Source organism: Pristiophorus japonicus, chromosome 8 (assembly GCF_044704955.1).
Source record: "Pristiophorus japonicus isolate sPriJap1 chromosome 8, sPriJap1.hap1, whole genome shotgun sequence".
Taxonomy (NCBI): Eukaryota; Metazoa; Chordata; class Chondrichthyes; family Pristiophoridae; genus Pristiophorus; species Pristiophorus japonicus.
This window is the reverse complement of record NC_091984.1, coordinates 235,415,162-235,435,083: the sequence shown is the minus strand read 5'-3', so window position 1 is coordinate 235,435,083 and position 19,922 is coordinate 235,415,162. Positions and strand designations below refer to the sequence as shown.

The following is a 19,922-nucleotide window of genomic DNA, read 5'->3' as shown; positions in this document are numbered from 1 at the left end:
TGGAGCATTAAATCAAGCGCACCACTTCCTTTCTGGGACAGTAGCAGGGCGGACGCCTCGGGAACGGGGCAAAGTGCTACGCACTGGGCCAGGTACCGCTGTCACATAGGAGGGGCTCTTCCCTGAATTAAAGAGTAGGACCCAAGCTGCAGACTCTGCAGCAAAAAAAGGGTCCTATCTGGGGAGTGGAGGTGCTGTGCCAACAGCCCGGCACTCAAGCAGAGCGGCGTGGATCCCCGCGATCAAACGCACAAAAAAGAAAATCGGGGAATTAAAAAAAAACAGCATACCGCCCCTTTAACTTTCGCCCCGCGAGTGACTGGCCAACCACCATGTGTCTCCTGAAACTGTCGCTGGCATCGCCCGGCGCAGCTCAAGGGAGCGATACCCAATTTAGGGTTCGGGGCGCTGCACACGGTGATGACGTCAGCATGGCCGACACAGCGGAGCGGGACGCCATGGTTACCGCCACCACTAAACTACTGCCGAATTTAGCGGGAGTTGTTAGCGGCGCCATGCCCGGTCGCAAAGTCACTTCTGTCCCCCCTCCCACCCGGGGGGTGCTAACAGAAGGCATAAATGACCTACATTTCTCGGCCATTATGCCTAGGACAAAGGGACTAATAGTTTTAAGCTCAGAGCTGACAAAAGAATGAAAAAAATGAAACTATCCGACTTTCCTGAAGTGAACTTCTGTAGTTCTGTGTCAAATAGGACAGGCTCATGATAACTTGGTATGGGAGCTTAGAATTTTGCCAATCACATGCAGCCCTACAATACACTGCTGCACCAAGCTCATAAGCTTGAATTGCCCAAATATTCACTGCCGTGTAAATTTGCTAACCGCTCGCTGTCAATTCTCAGCCATATTAATCACCTCTCAAAGGCTATATAATGCAATGACTTTGGCAATACGTTACTGAAAAAGTTCAATTGATGATCTGGAAGCAAAGACAGCAATTTCGAAAATGTAGTAATACCTGCTCCTACTATTAACTAGTAAATATTAAGATAATTTTCCAACTTCACATTACCAGTAAGGAACCTTGTCTGATGGCAAATCATTATTAAAAATTTGGGCAGAGACAGTATATGAGTTTTCCAATGTAAATGGAAAATAATCCCTTAGATGTCTGGTTATGAAAATGGCAATGCCTTATCACTTATAATTACACTAGTTTGCACAAAATAAATTAAATGATCACAAGCATTCAGAAAATACCTTCCGTTAAAATGACAGGCCCAACAACTTTAAGTCAAAAATAAAATGTTGAATAAAACACCTCTGGCACTGTGATATATGCATTCATAACAAACTCTTGGCACGACACCACATCAGAAAATGTTCAACCTTCTTACTGGATGAGATCAAATTTCAGCACTGAACTGCAGCGGTTTCTTTCTATAAATAACTGATTAAATGCTCAGTATTTACATTCAATAATTTGTCGATTTCCATATTTCTCCTCCAGGTGGTTTCTTGACGATCATGAACAGCCTTCCCCAATAAATTTACCTCATCATGTCCGTGCTAAGAAATTTAAATTCATAAAAATCACTGGCAATAGACAAGGTTGCTGGCAGTTTGAACTATAAAACTCAGCAAGTTAGTTTCCAACAAGTTTAACCCTTTTAAACATGGAGTGTATGTTGCAGCTGTCCCCTCCCCCTATCCTGAAGATACCGACCGTTGCTGTGGTCTCGCCCGACAGTGCTTCACTCAAGTGGTCATTCATGTGTGATTAAACATGTCAACAAGCTACTTGTCTGTGAAGGGCATAAAAAGCAGAGTCCAAATCTTTCTTCACCCAAAGTCCGCGCATGTGCACTTTCCTGCAGGAGCCACTACTCCAGGAGTGCGGAGCCCAGCCCTCTCAAAACAAACCAGAAACTAAACTTGGGAGTTTCTGGTTTGGACCATATTACGTGGCGCATTTGCCCAATAATGCATTGGGAGAGTTAGCAGTTTTTAAATCGTATTCAGTAATATCTACAAAGCATTGCTACAGTGTCAGCCGTGGCTCAGGGGGCAGCATCTTCACCTCTGAGTCAGAAGGTTGTGAGTTCAAGTCCCTCTCCAGAGACTGGAGTACAAAAATCTAGGCTGACACTCCTGGTGCAGTGCTGAGGGAGCACCGTTCTGGTGGAGGTGCCATCTTTTGGATGAGACATTAAACCGAGGCCCCCATCTGCTCTCTCAGGTGCACTTAAAATATTCCATGGCACTCTTTTAAAGAGGAGCAGGGAATTATCCCCTGGCCAATATTTATCCCTCACTCAATATCATAAAAACAGATTATCTGGTCATTATCACATTGCTATTTGTGGGAGCTTGCTGTGCGCAAATTGGCTGCCACCTTTCCTACATTACAACAGTGACTATACTTCAAAAAAAGTACTTCATTGGCTGTAAAGCGCTTTAGGACATCCGATGGTTGTGAAAGGCACTATTTAAATGCAAGTCTTCCTTTCTTTATAGAATCACGGACTGTCAATTTATGATAACTGTAATGTTGTCCTTCAGAACCTCTTTGGTAATCAGTCTGGTCAGCATTCATTTTACTTGAATTAAAAAGCAATACTTTCTGAACCTTCAAGCTTCTGCTACACTTTCAGATAGTTCATCCAATTTCATTTACTTCTCTGGTTGTCAGTTTCAACATGCCTAATTCCCCAGGCACCCGCACAAGATACCTGAGTGAGCACATCAACAAAGTACATGCACTGCCAAGAGCTTGGTGGAGGAAACTGAATGTTCACTTACAAATCTATCAACCCAATTCCCTCCGGAGCACTTAATTTCTGTTCACATTGTTCCAGACAGGCTTGGGAATATTTTAAAGCAATTATTACAGATATATGAATACAAAAAGTGATTTATCTTGAACACAGTGCGGGGGGTGGGGGGAGGAGAAGAAGAAATGTCACTCCACCCAGCTAACTCGCCTTGTCATTTACATCTACACCCAGGGCCCACCAGGACCACTTTCATCTCACTCCCCCACCCGTCTGTCCATCTCGGTAGCAAACTTATCGGGCCCAAATTTGGCCAGTACAGATTTCTGGCGCACTCACCAGAGGTGCGCCACTTTTGTAGAACTCCAAGGGCGCCATAAATCTTCAGGCCGCTCCCCAGCCTCTCCTCGATGGTGGCACAGCGTGGCAACTGGATTCGGGGGCAGTGCCGGGACCTCTGCAAATGCGCGCTAGAGTGTGCACGCATGCGCAGAAGCTCCTCGCCCCCAGAATCTGAGAGTGTGCTCTGCAGGCTTTGTGGGAGGAGCCCGAAATGCGCCGCCCCTATCTCTGGCCGAATGGACTCCCTCATCGGCGGCCCGGTGCCTTCCCTTCACATAAAGGTAGGACTTCTATTTTTTGTTAATTAATTGCTTTTTACAAAGCACTAAACAAAGCACAAAAAGTAAGTCTTGGTGCTAGGTGCAGGTCCTCTCAGCTTCCTTGTATTTTTTATTTGTTCTTGAATGATTATTTTTGTGCTTTGTTTAATGCTTGGTGTTTTAAATGTACTTACCTGCGCTGATTTTTAAACTCTCCGCAAGGGTTTTCTGTGCTGACCACAAGTGGCCACATACGCTGGCCTAAATTAATTTGGAGTAACTATTAGCTGTCCAAACTAGCTAAAATGGCCCAAACAGGCAAAGGTGGTTGGTAACGCCCCGTTTTGAAAAAAAACAAAACAAAAAAAAATCCTAACCAGCTCACTTACACTGGCGCAAATTAAATGTGAAGAATGGGGATTTTTAAGATAAAAACATAGAAACATAGAAAATAGGTGCAGGAGAAGGCCATTCGGCCCTTTGAGCCTGCACCACCATTCAATATGATCATGGCTGATCATTCACCTCAGTACCCCTTTCCTGCTTTCTCTCCATACCCCTTACTCCAAAAAAAATCAACGCAACTTCTGGCCAAATTTGGGCCCATTTAGTCCCAGTTCCTCCCTGCTGAATTAAGTATCTGTCCATTTCTTTTTTGAATATTTCAACTGAGTCAGTATTGATGAATGGCTGTTGTGTCTTAGATTAATCACAGAGCAGTTACTCCTAAAATGCATTTAAATTATAGTTTACTTAGTTTATTCCTGTTTTGGATTAAATAGACCAAAAAAAACTCCACATCACTAACCCACTGACACCACCTTGATCTTTGAACTAAAATTACTGTAGGAATTAGGTTTAGGTTTAGGAATATCACTAATTATTTGTGCAGCACAGTGGCAGAAAGAAGTGGGTACAGTATAGATTCAGGCCTCCAATTTCCTTTCCCCTCCTGACTGCAGAATGGGAGAGACAAACACAAGAGCTTTTGGTTTAAAAAAAAAACTAATAGGACGACAAAATAGGAAATTTCTGCTCTTAGAAATAAAATCACTTCCCAAATATCTTCTTAAAATGAATTGTTTTTCAAGCAATTTTAAAGACACTGGCATGCATGGAAATGCACCAGCAAAATGGAGAAAATACAAAAGGTCATACCTGCTGTATCCGCCCAGGGTATAAGCAAAACATGATGGGTTGGTAGGTTTAATGGAAACAATTAAGAATGGCTTAAAATGCCATCTGTGTTTAAGCATCATAATCCTCTAAGCTTCCCAGGTCTGCTCCAGTTGATACAGTAAACATTCAATTCAATACACTTTCTGAAAATGCACTTAATACTGTGGGTCAAAATTAATCATAGCTGTGAGGCACTATTCACAAAAACAACTTACACGCGCAGGCTAGGCGAAGGCTCAGAAATTTAACCCTTTTACCTACTCCCTATAGCATTTTGAAAGAATAAACTTATTGAACCAATATAGATTTACCTCCATGTCCCCGAAACATATAATTTTTGGAAAATTTTAAATGTGATATTTAGCTCAACACACTATCTTTATCTAGATTGAGTAGCTGGGTAGGAAAAGTCCGAAACAGTTGATTTAACAACAGTAAACTCATCCGCTGCCATGGGGTAAAATGTTTCCAGTAATGGACGCAGAGTTACGCTTGGGAGCCAACACCCCTTTCTTTTAACTGACTCTTTACAGATCCTTACACAAAGCTCTTATGATTATGGTAAAGCCTGACCACTTCTTCCTTCAGGCTACACATTTCATGATTTGAAAAGGCTTTAGAAGAGTCCCAAAGGAGGAAAACAGAGCTCAGTTATGGGACAAAAAGAAAATACCCTCCGGTGGTCTACATTCCTGCCAGCAACATGACTTCCATGACAAGCCAGCACATTCTGTTAACAGAGCAGGAAGAGTAAAACCAACCAGAACCCACAAGGCCTTGAAGACCCTTCCAAAATAATTAAACCAGCAGTATGTTTTACAACTGGTTTTCATAACAAGAATCAGGCTCTTTAAACAGTACACTATTGTATGGAGACTTGAATAGAGACTGTAGCAGGAGTCTAAAAAATCCTGGAACACACTACTCCTACCAAGACCACAACTGTGTTTTTTTTAAAAAAACAAACAGCTTCCTTTACCAACAAACACAGACCTGTTACTAGTCTGGATCAGGACTCTTGCTTTTGTCCGTTAGTCAGCAGTCTGAAACCTCCATTTACACTATAGGCCAGGAAGGGCTGCGCCATGTTTAACCGCTAGCTGTTAGTGATATAAAAGCGATTCATTTTCATCATAAACCTTTCAACAGTAGTCGGTTCACTCTTGCTAATAGCAGAAATAGTCAAGGCTCAACACCATTACCACGATTAAAGGGAGACAGTTTGCAAAACCGCATAGCTTAAAATCTGATGTCCACTTTAAATACAATACATCAGTCTGATTTATAGAAAATGCCTAAAAGGAATAACAATCACACTCTGGATTGTATAACAGGCAGATTCTTTTCTAAAATCAGCACCACTGAAAAAACACATAACCGAGCCCTTTGTTCAAACCGCTGCACCCACTTGGAGTTCGACTACTCTTGAAGCATTCTCCGATTTAACATTAAAATTATGCGGATTGTGAAGAGGGAGAGAATGAATGAGAATAAAGATTCGTTAAAAAGTGTAGTCGTAAGATAAAGCTGCAGAAACCTCACTTTACGTGGCTAAATAACTAACATAAAAACTAACCTTTCAAAAGAAACTGCAGTGACCCCCAACAAGACTTCAACAGTCTGCTGATGTATATGGAGAACATTTGATTTTGGGCACAAGGGAAAACCAAATTTAGAAAAAAAAAGTCACATTTTATTAATTTTAAAAAAGCAGCATTGGCGTGACAGATGGAAACCGTACTTTGGCCAGTTATACAAGGTTTAAAACATTTTTTTTTAAACCTCCTAAATTCTATAATGAATTGTGCAATTATCAGGTGAGAAAATCAGGAATATATTCCGAGGCAGGTTTCTTTCCACATGTTTATGGGGCTTACTGTACAAATTTGGCATGCACTGCATTCCTGGCCATTTCCTGCAGTGCGCAAATTGGCTGCCATATTCATCTACATAATGGAGATTCCATTTCAAAGGTCATTTATTTGAAGCACTTTGGAAGGCACTATGCAAATGTAAATATTTCAGATTATTTATACCCTAAATACATGTTTTCAGAAGCTTTAACTATGGGCTCACTCTACAGAGGGCTTGCTAATCTGGGACCAGGCTGCAGTTAATGGTGTAGCTAGCACATTGCACCATGGATTCTCCACCGTATTGCGAGTTACTGATTTTAGCTGCAACATTCTATGGAAGCGCCAAGAGAAAACAAAACAATGCCAAGTATGTTACTAAAGAAAGGAAGCAAAATTAAAAATAGCAGCAGGCGTGTCACCCATTGCCACTCTCATACATTACCCAGCAATCTGATCAAAAAGCACTTTTGGAGCATGCTTGGTTCCAAGCGTTTTGCGGCACAGAAACAGGTTATTAGGTGTTTATGCTCCACAAGAGGTTCTTCCCACCCTACTTCATCTCAAACTATTAGCACAACCCTCTATTCCTTTCTCCCTCATGTACTTATTAGGCTTCATTATCTCTACCCTCCTGGAAAAAAATGGTGTTTGGTCTGGGGAGGGTAAAGACCCAAGAGGTTGAGAGAAAATATAAACAGGAAATGGGAAAAGGAGATAGGAAGTGGAAGAGAAGCAGTTGGACACAAGATGTCAGAAAAATGCAACCGACAAAAGATATTTGTGAAATAGAAGCACTTTTCAGAAACTTACACTTTAATTGTTCCCAGCTGTAAACTAAACTGCCTCACTCATCAGAAATGGTCCCACTTCAAATAAATGGGCTTTCCACAGGATCATTTCTTATTAATACGTTTCATGCTCCTGCAGGGCATTTGGTCTGTGCAACATACACTGCAGATTGAGCAAATCAGTTATGTTCTACATTGCCTATTTGTATGTGCAACTGCTGGAATTTGTTCCATTAGAACTAATCGTTTGGGGGAGGGAAAAGAGACCCAAGGCCTCACAGTTTTGTAAGCCCTTTATTTTGAAAAACAATGTTTGCAGCCAAGCAATTTTATGTAAAAGAGACAAACCACAAAAGCTCCAGGTCTCATTAGTTAAAATGTAATCATGAATGTTTTACAGTGAAAATGTTAATGTTGTCCTTAAGAACGTTATAATCAAAAAGCACCTTGTAAAAGACAGACCAAGGATTTCTTGAAATACCAGAAGCCACAAACACCATCAGACAAACAACTTGCATTTATATGGTGCTTAATGTAGTAAAGCGCCCCAAATCCGCTCCACAAAAACTTTAACAAAATTTGACACTGAGCCACACAAGGAGATATTAGACAAGTCATCAAAAGGCTTGGCCAAAGAGGTAGGTTTTAAAGGGCGTCTTAAGGGAGAGAGAGAGTTAAAGAGGTGGAGAGGTTTAGGGAGGGAATTCCAGAGCTTAGGGCCTAGGCAGCTTAAGGCATGGCCTTCAATGGTATACTTGATCCCATAATTAAACCATGCCTACTAATAAACATGCCCACCTACACAACTTGGAGGAACTATAGCTGTCTAATTATTTAATTAGAACCTTGTTTTGAATTCTTGGCACCATATTAAAAATTTACCACAAAAACACAGATCTAATATTTATAAGTATGACATTTACAGTATTTCTTTTGAATTCAAACCGTATAAGTATCTAGCGGGCAGTGCAGATGGTAAGCTTCTGACATAATCAGCTATGTAATTTTCCAGTCAAAGTTACTGTAAGATCTGAGCATTTCAAGTTCTGTGGAATTAAAATTTATCTTGCAAATGTATGCAGATATTAAACAGATGTACCAAACAACACAGTGTTATTCTAGTATACTCCAGATTACAGCATTTGTATTTGACCTGAATTCGGTCTGCAACTTTACTTTAAGAACAGAGAAAACATAGCAAAGAGGAAAGTTATATAGGTAGATGTTGAGATTGTGCTCCTGGCATGCAGCCTTGCCCACAGAGGTTCTGTGCTGAGCCTGCACAATACTATTCTTTGCTCAATACAGTTCACAATAGAAATGGCACATTAATGAAACATCATTGTAAGCACTCCATTTAGAGCAATTCCGAGGAAGTTAAAGGGCGGACAGAAATAGAAGAGGGTATTAAAAAAAGGTAGGAGCCACCTGAGCAGGTTTTCAATAAACACATTGTGCAACACACGTGAATAATTCTGAATATCAAGCTGAGCCAGATTATATGAGCCACAATTTGGAAGTGAAATTCTGATCTTAAGATTCAGGCAAGGAAGAAAGTTAATGTCTTTATAAATTGGATTATAAAGTTACATAGAATCCAAAAAATATTTACTGGATTACCAATAAGGTTAGAGAGAACAACTTTGAGTGTACATTTCAGGCAATTTGCTAATTCCCACCGCTAATTTTAAGTATCACTTCAGTAAAGTGCCGTGATTTAATTCCGAAAGTAGATGCGAAACAAACCAGTTTAGAAAATGCTTCGTGGGACTCAGCTCATTGAATGATAAAAACACCGTTGAATTTGAGTGTTCAAGAATTGAAATTGTGCTCTGAATGAGAAGATAAACATACCTTTACTTGGTGCAGGTGAGAAGAGTTTCTCTGAGCCTACATCTGATGCCTGTGGAAAAAGCAGAGAAGATATGTTAAGATTTGAGATTTATATCTACCGCATTACTTGAAACCCACCAGTAGAGGGAAGTGTTTTGCCATCAAAGGGCACAAAATCACTAACAAAATACTTATTTTTTTAAAAAGCATTAAGTCGATAGAATTATACATTTGCTTGGGTGTAAATGGAAAATGAATAGCCTGCCAATCCAATTTTTAGTGAAGAAACAGTTGTGGCCACAACCAAGAGCCAGCAGTTCAAGGGCTCTTGAAACAAAAATGCTCTTACACTACAGTTCCATGTGAATAAACAAAATATGGTAAGGAAAAGGAGATCTGGCTCAATGCAAGCTCCAGCTCTTTGACAAATAAGTCTTCAAACAGTGTAGACAGACTGTTGAGTAGAAAGCACCCCACAGGCCATCAAACAGCAGCAAAAACTGACAATATAGCCATGATCTTTTGCACTGCAGGACATGCAATTTACATTCATTTTGCAAACATTCGCATCGACAATTGTATACTATGACTGAAAACTTGAATACGCAGCAGCTAAACGCCGGGTGATGTAGAAACCATTTTTTGTAAACCTTTGGAAAAAGGGAGAAAAAAAAAAACAGAATCTATCGAGCGCATGCTGCACGCCTTGACGGAACTGACACAGCAGCCTGCAAAGTTCCAGCAAATTTCTTTGATCCCCTCAGACCTGGCTTACTTTGAGAGTGCCATTTCGTCAATTAACCCCGTCACTTTGATCTAGTCTCCCCTTGGCGCAAGGGGATTGAACTTCCTTCAAGTTTCACATGCCAAGACTTCCCACCAGTCCTAAACCTGACTTGTCAGGCTCAGTAAGCCTTTTGTACTCAAAATTGATTTTCAATGAAAACCATCTGTGGCTACGGGATTCTCAAGCAACTCGACTAATGTAAGCAGCTACACATTATTTGCTTAATGCCAATGAGAGGCAGCAGAGAAAAGGATTAACTGATATGTTAAAACGGCTGGGGACATTAAAAGCTGCTGCTCTCTAATTTAGGCGTAAAGTATAACTGGTCTTCGAGGCTCTGTATCAGCGCAATCTATTCTAATAGGAAGTGTAAACACCACGACTCCCAGAAAGCCCATTTAGGACTGCGTAGCTAACTCATTATTTTTAATGAATCTATACATTTGGCAATCTGAGCATTTAGTGTATATAAAATAGAAGAAACAGCATTCCTAAAGAGAAATTATAGTATTTAAAGTAAAATAATACTCAAATACCCAACTAAAAATACTCGCACTGTGTCGGTTGGAAACTTCTAGCTGTTAGTCAATGAAGAATGGCTGGATATTAAGTGTGTGGCGACGAGTAGTCCATAGACCAGAAATCAACCACATTTCCCTTCACTCCCTCAATGTTCCACAAAACATACAGAATCGTTAAAAAAAAAATCTTGTGTCTGTAACTATTTACACCATTTCTTAAGATTGTTCAAGTGCATTGTACCAAAATGTTGATCAGCTTTCCTACCACTGCTATCAAGTGTCTCTGATAACTACTAGCTTGATCCAGTTGAGCAATGCTCGAGACCAAACCCTAATCGAAGGGTGAAACCATTTACAGTAGCAGCTGGCAGTATATGGTACAATCACAGCATTGCACAGTTTAATTCCAACCTGCTTAGTAGATTTACGGGGGATGATCTCCTTATACAGTAGTTCTAAGTTCTGGTAGCCAAGAAATTGCGTCAATTGTGCTTTTGTGACTGCATTAACTGCTAATCTAAATTTTCCTACCATTTCAAACCTGTATTGCAGAGCGTCACGTACCATAGCAATCATTCCCACCTTCACTTAGAAGTCGCACCTTCAACTGCATACATCAAAATCAGCTGCAAAGGCCAGCTTTCGGTCATGGAAATTGGTGACTATGCACATGTGTACTGCACGTATGACACCTGTAAACCACTCACTACACACGTAAACAAAGTACAACAATGTTGGAGTCCAGGGGCAAGGTGGAGCAGTTCTCATGTATGTACATTTCATGTGTCTGTGTACATTTTCAATGCTGTAAACTGACTGGCAATGTTATGAATTGAGGAAAATAATAAATCCAAAATATAATAATCAAAAATCATTAAGAAAATACTAATTTCAATTAATATGGGGATTATGTCAAAACCGAATAAGGTCTGCAATGATGCACACAATCATGTTTGTCTCAGAAATTAATTCTCCAATTGTGTTCTAAGTATTCAAGGTTCTTACGAGCATTGTCGCTGTAGCAAAAAAGATTAAACATTATATTTAGACAAATAAAGGAATTTTATTTTAGTATACACCAACTTATGCTAAATCTTCCCATATAAAATGCATTTTTCCCTAAAAACAATGGTAGAAAGAATGTGTGTGTGTGTACTTAACATCGGGGCATATTATACTCAAAAGATTTATAGTTTTTCATGGCTACCAACTACGGATTGGCAGTGAAGTTAGCCTCAAACATATCCACTGCTTTGTGGATTTCATCAGGCATTAAGTACATGGAGTGCACTGGCCATACAAAAAATAGAATAAAATAAAATAGAATTAAAGGAGGGAACACTCCCATAAAGTAGAGTATACAAGGGAGCGATTTGAAGGCTGCAACCTCATTTCAGCATCAGATAAAGTTTTATCTTTGCTCTTAATGATTTATGTTGTCTGGACTGGTAACTACTCCCAAGGATCTATTATATCTGTATATAGCTATCAAAAGGGAAAACCTACAGCACTCAAAGGGTTACACAGAACAGCAAAAAGTACTTTTTTTTATGTGGATGTCTGAAAAGATTATCAACACAAGCACCAACAAGTTAAATATTTTATCTCTTGGTCTCCAACCGATCCTGTGAATTGTATTTGCTGCGAGTCTGTGCCCATGGTGTATAATTCTCTTAAGTGCATACGATTTGAAAAAGCAAAACCATTTCCTTCCTAAACATACTGGATTCATTTCTATTAACTATACACTATTCTAATGTAAACTCCTGTGAAATACATAATTGCTTCCCCAGATTGTACTCTCAGCCATATTAAACCAGACATTACAATTCTGGTCAATCCCTGCATGGCAGTCTTGCAACAGTGACTACACTTCAAAAGTACTTCATTGGCTGTAAAGCACTTTGAGTCATCCGGTGGTTGTGAAAGGCGCTATATAAATGCATGTCTTTCTTCTGGTGAGCAGTAATTTTTACCAAAATAAAGTAAGTTAAAATACCACAAAACAGTACATAATTTGGAATATATTTTATGGTAGATACCAAATGCATAACTTGCTGTTTCCTCAAAACATGTAATAAAAGTGCCTAACAATTAGTGGAAAATAGCATGTGTTTAATACAAGATGGGTTTGGAGAGCCAAAGGAACCAGACCTTCCTTGTAATTGTAAAGCCTCCCTCTCGCCCTTCAATGTGGGCAGACAGCAGATTAAGGGCTGAACTGAATTCTAAGCAAAAAAATAATGCAGAGAGCTTTTAAAATGGCTCGGTCTTAAACCAATTAATACTTAAGAATTCTGGAGGGCTTTTTTTTTTCCAGAAGTCTAAACCCTCTACCTAAAACTGCCTCACTGCTCTCATACTCAGATAGAAACACTGAAAAAAACGTCCTCAACTCTACCATTTGTACCAAATCGCTTTGAACCTTTACAGGTTGACAAATTATAGATTTTAATTCTTCTCCCCCTTCTCGTAACGCTCCTCCCACCCATAAAACTCAAGTTAAAAGATCCGCTCTTTTGGACCAAAAATTCAGCAGCGATCCACTGCAACCCTGTACATTAATACTCTTGTCCTTTACTGGAAGCAGGCAAACTGTTTATCTGTTAGTGGAGAGGTTGCAACACCACTGGGTCATGTTTGCTGAGGCTGCCATATTTATTAAAGTTTACTACAGTATCTTTTTCTCCCGGAAATGGAAGCCCTGCCCAACAAACTGCAGGAAGTTTGACCTCTGAGCATGTCCACGTATTAAGCTTGAAGCCACAGACTCCCTTTGGAGAGCCATCAGCTGCAGAGTTTTTCTTCCCTATTCCCTGCATTAGCCACGCTTTATGAATCACCTTCCTCTGAGCTCAATAAAGCTCCCCTAAGGAAAGGGCTTTAAAAGCTCTGGAGGTCACAACCCCCCAAGCTATGCTGGCTAAAACAGTCATAGAAACCTACTAAGCAAAAGGGAGTTGAGCATGAAGTCTCAGTGCAGTTTAAAATCCCCCCAAGGAGCCTGTGCTTTATCTCTTGATACTCTTTTGCTTCTCCATAGCAGCCAACCTCTATCACTTCATTCAGTGCCTTCCTTTACACCCTCCTAGAAATTAGAACTGATATAAAGATCAGGTTGCCCTCATCTCCATTCGGATACCAAAATGCCGTACAAACCCAAGCGTTGGCAGCCATACAAAATGCCACAGGCTCTTGGCAGTGTCATTACGAGGATTGCTCTCCATGCAAGGTGCCTGCATATATCAGTGTAACAGCACAGAAGGGAAGGCTTGGCAAGGGAGGAGTAAAATTATGCTGGCAGCAGACAGCAGACTATACACATATGTCATTTTGCAGTCACGGCAACATTTTATCACTAACACGCCTCCTCCCCCCGACACTTGAACCAGTTCCAAATTGTAACACATGTTCCACTGCCTTTTATGTTATAAACACATTAAACACTTTTACGACGAGCATTTTTCGCGTACAACCAAAATATTAGTCTGTTGCCAGTTGGTGTCAAATCCGACCCATCCCCCTCACTTCTTGCTACACCAGCAGCTACAAAGCAGCTGCTGCAGCTTATCATGGCTGCTTGTCCATTAACTTTACAAATTAACACCCTATCAGGGCAGCGCAGGACCGATTAATCAGTGAATGCCTGTCTGGTGGTTTATTGCTTCAAACTGCTGCTGCGGACTCTTTGGAGGCTGTATCTGGACAAGAGAGAAAGGAGAAGAAAGAAGTGAAAGGCAGATGAAGGAGATAGAAAGCAGACAGGGAGGGAGAGGGGAAAAAAAGATAACGGTATTAGAGAAAATCAGGGCAGGCTGTCAGGTCAGGGAACATACGATTAAAGAGTGAGAAGAAAGAAGCAAGAAAAAACGGGGAGGGAGGGAATCTTGGAGAAAGATCCAAATCTAATTTGCACCGGCAATATGCATCATGACAACTAAACTGGTCAAATCCAAATTAACACAAGCCTGAGCTGTACCTGGAAAGTGAAAATAAATTTATCAGCTGGATCCAAATGAACTCACTACTGTTTTCCTCTCACTCGTGCAATGTGATAACACTCGTGCATTTTGCAGTACACAGGCACATATTCAGTACACAGGGTGAGCACTAGAATAAAGCTCCATCATTTCAGCAAGTCTGTGATAAAAGTATATATAGTTTGACGGTGTTTGAGGGTCGATCCAGAACAGACACAAGCCTGATCCTCCAAAATGCCACACATTTGATCTACTGCAAAGCAGAGTGCCAGTGTAAACAAGGCTCATCTCATGCATTGGCTGCATGCCAGTGTGGATTCAGACTAATGTCAGTATAACCTGGCAGCAGACTGTGGCCATAATTCCCCTCTCACAATTGATGAACTTCCCTCTTCTGGGAGCTGCAGCAACCGAGTTCCACTTACAGCTGCTTTCTCATCACTTCAATTGCTAGTGCTTCTCTCAGTGGTTCAACCTTCCACTCTTACTTCTTCATTTCAATAACCTCCTCCACTCATACAACCCTAATCATTCTTTTGAAGATTCCAGTCTAAATATACAAATTCCTTCCAGATCACAGACCATCAGTGCTCACAATCTGAAGTTGTCATCGTGCAATGGCTGAACCACCTCTTGATGATGTGGCCCTGGTGAGACCATTCCTTGAACAATGTGTGCAGTTTTGGTCTCCTTACCCAAGGAAGGATATACTTGCCATAGAGGGAGTGCAACAAAGGTTCATCAGACTGATTCCTGGGGTGGGGGGGATTGTGGAGAGACTGAGTAGACTAGAGTATTCTCCAGAGTTTAGAAGAATGAGAGGTGATCTCATTGAAACATACAAAATTCTTCTGGGGATTGACAGGGTAGATGCAGGGAGGATGTTTCCCCTGGCTGGGGAATTTAGAACCAGGGTCCACAGTCTCAGAATAAGTGGTCGGCCATTTAGGACTAAGGTGAGGAGAAACTTTTTCACTCAGAGGGTGGTGAATCTTTGGAATTCTCTACCTCAGAGGGCTGTGGAAGCTCAGTCTTTTGAGTATATTAAAAACGGAGATCGATAGACTTTTGGACTCTAGGGGAATCAAGGAATATGGGGATAGTGCAGGAAAGTGGAGTTGAGATATAAAATCAGCCATGATCTTATTGAATGGCAGAGTAGGTTTGCGGGGCTGAATAGCCTACTCCTAATTCTTATGCCGATCTCCTCCATGCCCTTCAATTGGACAATGAAAATCTTCATCTTTCACAAGTTCAACCACAATCTTTCACCTTTAGGCCTTCTGTATCAACATCATTGGTCTCAGTATCAGCTGTGACCTCAAATGGAACTCCCACAGCTCCTCCATTGCTGAAGCTGTCTTCAACAAGCTTGCATCTCTTTTGTGCCAAACAATACCTTTCCCCTCAACAAATCTCAATTTAGCCCAAGTCCATCTGAGAGTTGAATATGGCTCCCCTGTCTGGGAATGCTGTTCTAACACTTATGACACACTCCTGGTAAATCAGAAGATCATTTAAAGTTTGACATCTCAAGTTTTGCAGCCAAAATGTGAGGGAGTAAGGGTGGCAACTTACAGGCGTGTACACAGGTAAATAAACTTTTTAAACATACATTATAAATTTACATTAGAAAGCAGAAGTCATTGGTGATCTACATGCTCAGCATATGACGTTTATAGAACCACACAGCACAATAAATTGATATTGCAACAAGCAGAGGAGCGATAGAAATGAAACAGAAAATAAACAAAGTGAGAAATACTGTTGGATATTGAATAAAAGTATGAAGTGAAAATCTGGGCTATCTGCACTGAATCTATTTGCAAGCCATACTACACCACCATATGACATGATTGCAATGTTTAAGTTACATTGGTTTGTCTAAATCAAAAATGAAAGTAAAACAATGATGCACCGGTCAACCAGGCCGAGTGCATACATTATGGTCAAAGTTTCGACCCAACTGACAATTTATTCATTGTACTGATGAGAATTTGAATCAAGTCTTCGACACATTACGAGATGCAACATCCAGAAACCAAGTCAACTTCCAGCCAGTTTTTCCGCAAACTAGAACAGGCGTACGATGGGCTATTTTGTTTGTTCCACAAATGGGGAAATTGAACGCTGAGGACTTCTTCGATAGTCATTCTGTATGTTTGGAACTGGATTACATTTGAATTTGGAGCCATTCTGGTTCCATAAGTATAAAATCACGGAATGAATATTATTCTATTTCCCAAAAGATGGGTCCAAAACACAAAAAAAACCTCTCACAGCTACAAGTGGCATATAACATAAGCGGAACAAGATTTTTAATGTTGTGACAGAAAATTTTCAAGGTTTATAATTAGATCACAGTGTGCTACTCTAAAACTAGAACATACCCATCTCTTTAAACATTGATGGAAAGCAGCACCCTTTAAAATGAAAATGCCTTTTAACTTAGAAGTGTGTCATGTTATGGTAGAGGTCGTATAATACCATTTGAACTATAGAGATAAGACGTAATTGCAGATTGAATTAATCTTCATCGAGGATCAGGCCTGGTCTTTGTTACCACTGAATTAGATATAGATCTGTGTTCAGCCCTCCCACAGCTGCCAGATATTTAGAAAGGCTTTACCGCCTGGTGTTTGAGGTTTATCATCAGGTAATGCTTCGCTGCAGACACTACATTCATTTCCTGGACCTCTGCAATTTGGCAACACTTCACCGAAGATTAACAATAAAAATGCACAAACTGTCAAAAATCCTTCCACCATGGGGAGTTGCGGCGAGAGGGGGATATAATGAGGATAACCATTTATTTTTGAAGGCAAGAATATGCACACGTTTGCGCAATGTATAATTGAGAACATACTTGGGTATAAGGAAGTTATGACGAACCTTTAGAAAACACTGGTTCGGCCTCACTCACACATTACAACAGTGACTACACTTCAAAAGTTCTTCATTGGCTGTAAAACGCTTTGAGATGCCGGGTGGTCGTGAAAGGTGCTATATAAATGTAAGTCAGTCTTTCTTATTGTGTCCATCTGGACACCGCACTTTAGGAAGGATGCGAAGGTCTCATAGTGCAGAAAAGATTTACAAGAATGGTTCCAGGGATGAGGGACTTCAGCTACATGGATAGACTGGAGAAGCTGGGCTTGTTTGTTCTCTTTAGAGCAGAGGTGGTTACGAGGAGATTTGATAGGGGTGTTCAAAATCAGAAGGGGTCTAGACAGAGTAGATTTGAAATAAATTGTTTCCATTGGCAGAAGGGTCGAGAACCAGAGGACACAGATTTAAGGTGATTGGCAGAAGAACCAAAGGCGACAGGAGGAAAATCTTTTTTATGCAGTGAGTGGTTAGGATCTGGAATGCACTGCCTGAAAGGGTGGTGAGGCAGATTCAATTGTGGCTTTCAAAAGGGAACTGGATAAGTACCTAAAGGGAAAAAATTTGCAGGGCTACAGGGAACGGGTGGGGGAGTGGGACTGGCTGAAGTGTTCTTGGAAAACTGTCACGGGCTCGAGGGGCCGAATGGCCGCCTTCTGTGCTGTAATCATTCTAGGTACCTGCACTTTTTGTTGCTGAAAGTTATGGTATGAATGAGGATAAAACAGTGTGATGAACCTATCTTCACACATACAGGCCCAGAGTTTCTGCTCTCAAGGAATAATGGTGCATTTCTGGTGTGGTGGGACGTCTGCCTGCCACAATAAAGTGCCCCTGACTTTGGTTATCTTCTGACTTTGGGGTCATCAGCATATTTAAGGGTGATTGGGGCCCAGGAGAGGCGAGCGTTCGAGGCCCAGGAGAGGCGAGCGTTCAGAGCCCAGGAGAGGCATGGGCCCAGGGGCAGCAAGGGCCAGCCCACACTGCGATCTGTGTGCGCACTAGGTCCATGCAGCAGAGCTGGTCTCCAGTTGTCTTGATTAATCCTTGTCACTGCTCCAAGACCTAACTCTGTCAAGCCCGTCTGGTGGCTGGTGTGCAGCGGCCACCACACGTTAAAAAAATCCACCCACAGGCATCTTCTATCCTTCAATAGGCAGTTTGTAACCTGGAATATCAGGTCCTCATCGAAACACCTGTGAACTCTTCCCTTTTTGGTGTGGAAGCAAGTCATCCTCGATACGAGGAACCGCGTAAGAAGAAGGGTGGGAGTTTCCACAGTCTCCGTTGAAGCGTGCTCCAGGAGCTGGGGCAGAGTTTCGTTACACGAGGGCTGCAATACCGCAGCGTTACCGGCGGCGGCGGTGGATGAAATCCAACATTTTCTTTTTTAAATCTTCCAGCCTGACCCGCCAACTGTAGAAGCTATGGGGATTTTTAAAATTTAACCCCAACCCCCGGAATAATCCTGGACTCCAGGGGCCAACAGTGTTGCTTGGTACAAATGATGGAAAATATTTCAATGATGTACTTCCATTATTTGCATACAGGTCACTGATGAACAGCCAAGCATTGTTTGCCACTTATCCATCAAAAAGTTGTAAAAATGGGCAGGGATGTAGAGTTGTGCATCCCAACCCAATTCTCGCCCAAGTTACGGTGTCAAACCACTAAAAGGTTCCAGCCACTTTGTTTAATCAATCATACCTTATTCCCACCAAGAGTATTCACTATGTATATAGAAACATAGAAAATATGTACAAGAGTAGGCCATTCGGCCCTTCGAGCCTGCACCGCTATTCAATGAGTTCATGGCTGAACATGCAACTTCAGTACCCCATTCCTGCTTTCTCGCCATACCTCTTGATCCCCCTAGTAGTAAGGACTACATCTAACTCCTTTTTGAATATATTGAGTGAATTGGCCTCAACAACTTTCTGTGGTAGAGAATTCCACAGATTCACCACTCTCTGGGTGAAGAAGTTTCTCCTCATCTCGGTCCTAAATGGCTTACCCCTTATCCTTAGACTGTGACCCCTGGTTCTGGACTTCCCCATCATTGGGAACATTCTTCCTGCATCTAACCTGTCTAAACCCGTCAGAATTTTAAACGTTTCTATGAGATCCCCTCTCACTTCTTCTGGGCTTGTATTCACTGGAGTTCAGTTGATCCAGTCTTTCTTGATATGTCAGTTCCGCCATCCCGGGAATCAGTCTGGTGAACCTTCGCTGCACTCCCTCAATAGCAAGAATGTCCTTCCTCAAGTTAGGAGACCAAAACTGTACACAATACTCCAGGTGTGGCCTCACTAAGGCCCTGTACAACTGTAGCAACACCTCCCTGCCCCTGTACTCAAATCTCCTTGCTATGAAGGCCAACATGCCATTTGCTTTCTTAACCGCCTGCTGTACCTGCATGCCAACCTTCAATGACTGATGTACCATGACACCCAGGTCTCTTTGCACCTACCCTTTTCCTAATCTGTCACCATTCAGATAATAGTCTGTCTCTGTTTTTACCACCAAAGTGGATAACCTCACATTTATCCACATTATACTTCATCTGCCATGCATTTGCCCACTCACCTAACCTATCCAAGTCACTCTGCAATCTCATAGCATCCTCCTCGCAGCTTACACTGCCGCGCAATTTAGCGTCATCCGCAAATTTGGAGATACTACATTTAATCCCCTCGTCTAAATCATTAATGTACAATGTAAACAGCTGGGGCTCTCGCACACAACCTTGCGGTA

General features: G+C 41.4%; 1 protein-coding gene across 14 annotated transcripts in view; it reads right to left on the bottom strand.

The window, feature by feature from the left end:
- fbrsl1 (fibrosin-like 1) overlaps positions 1–19,922 on the bottom strand; it is a 908,758-nt gene that overhangs the window by 94,762 nt on the left and 794,074 nt on the right. For all 14 annotated transcript variants that reach the window (XM_070888104.1, XM_070888109.1, XM_070888105.1 and 11 more), the window contains one exon: positions 9,016–9,064. In XM_070888104.1, the coding sequence (XP_070744205.1) occupies positions 9,016–9,064 (49 nt within the window). The remainder of the gene's footprint in view (positions 1–9,015; positions 9,065–19,922) is intronic.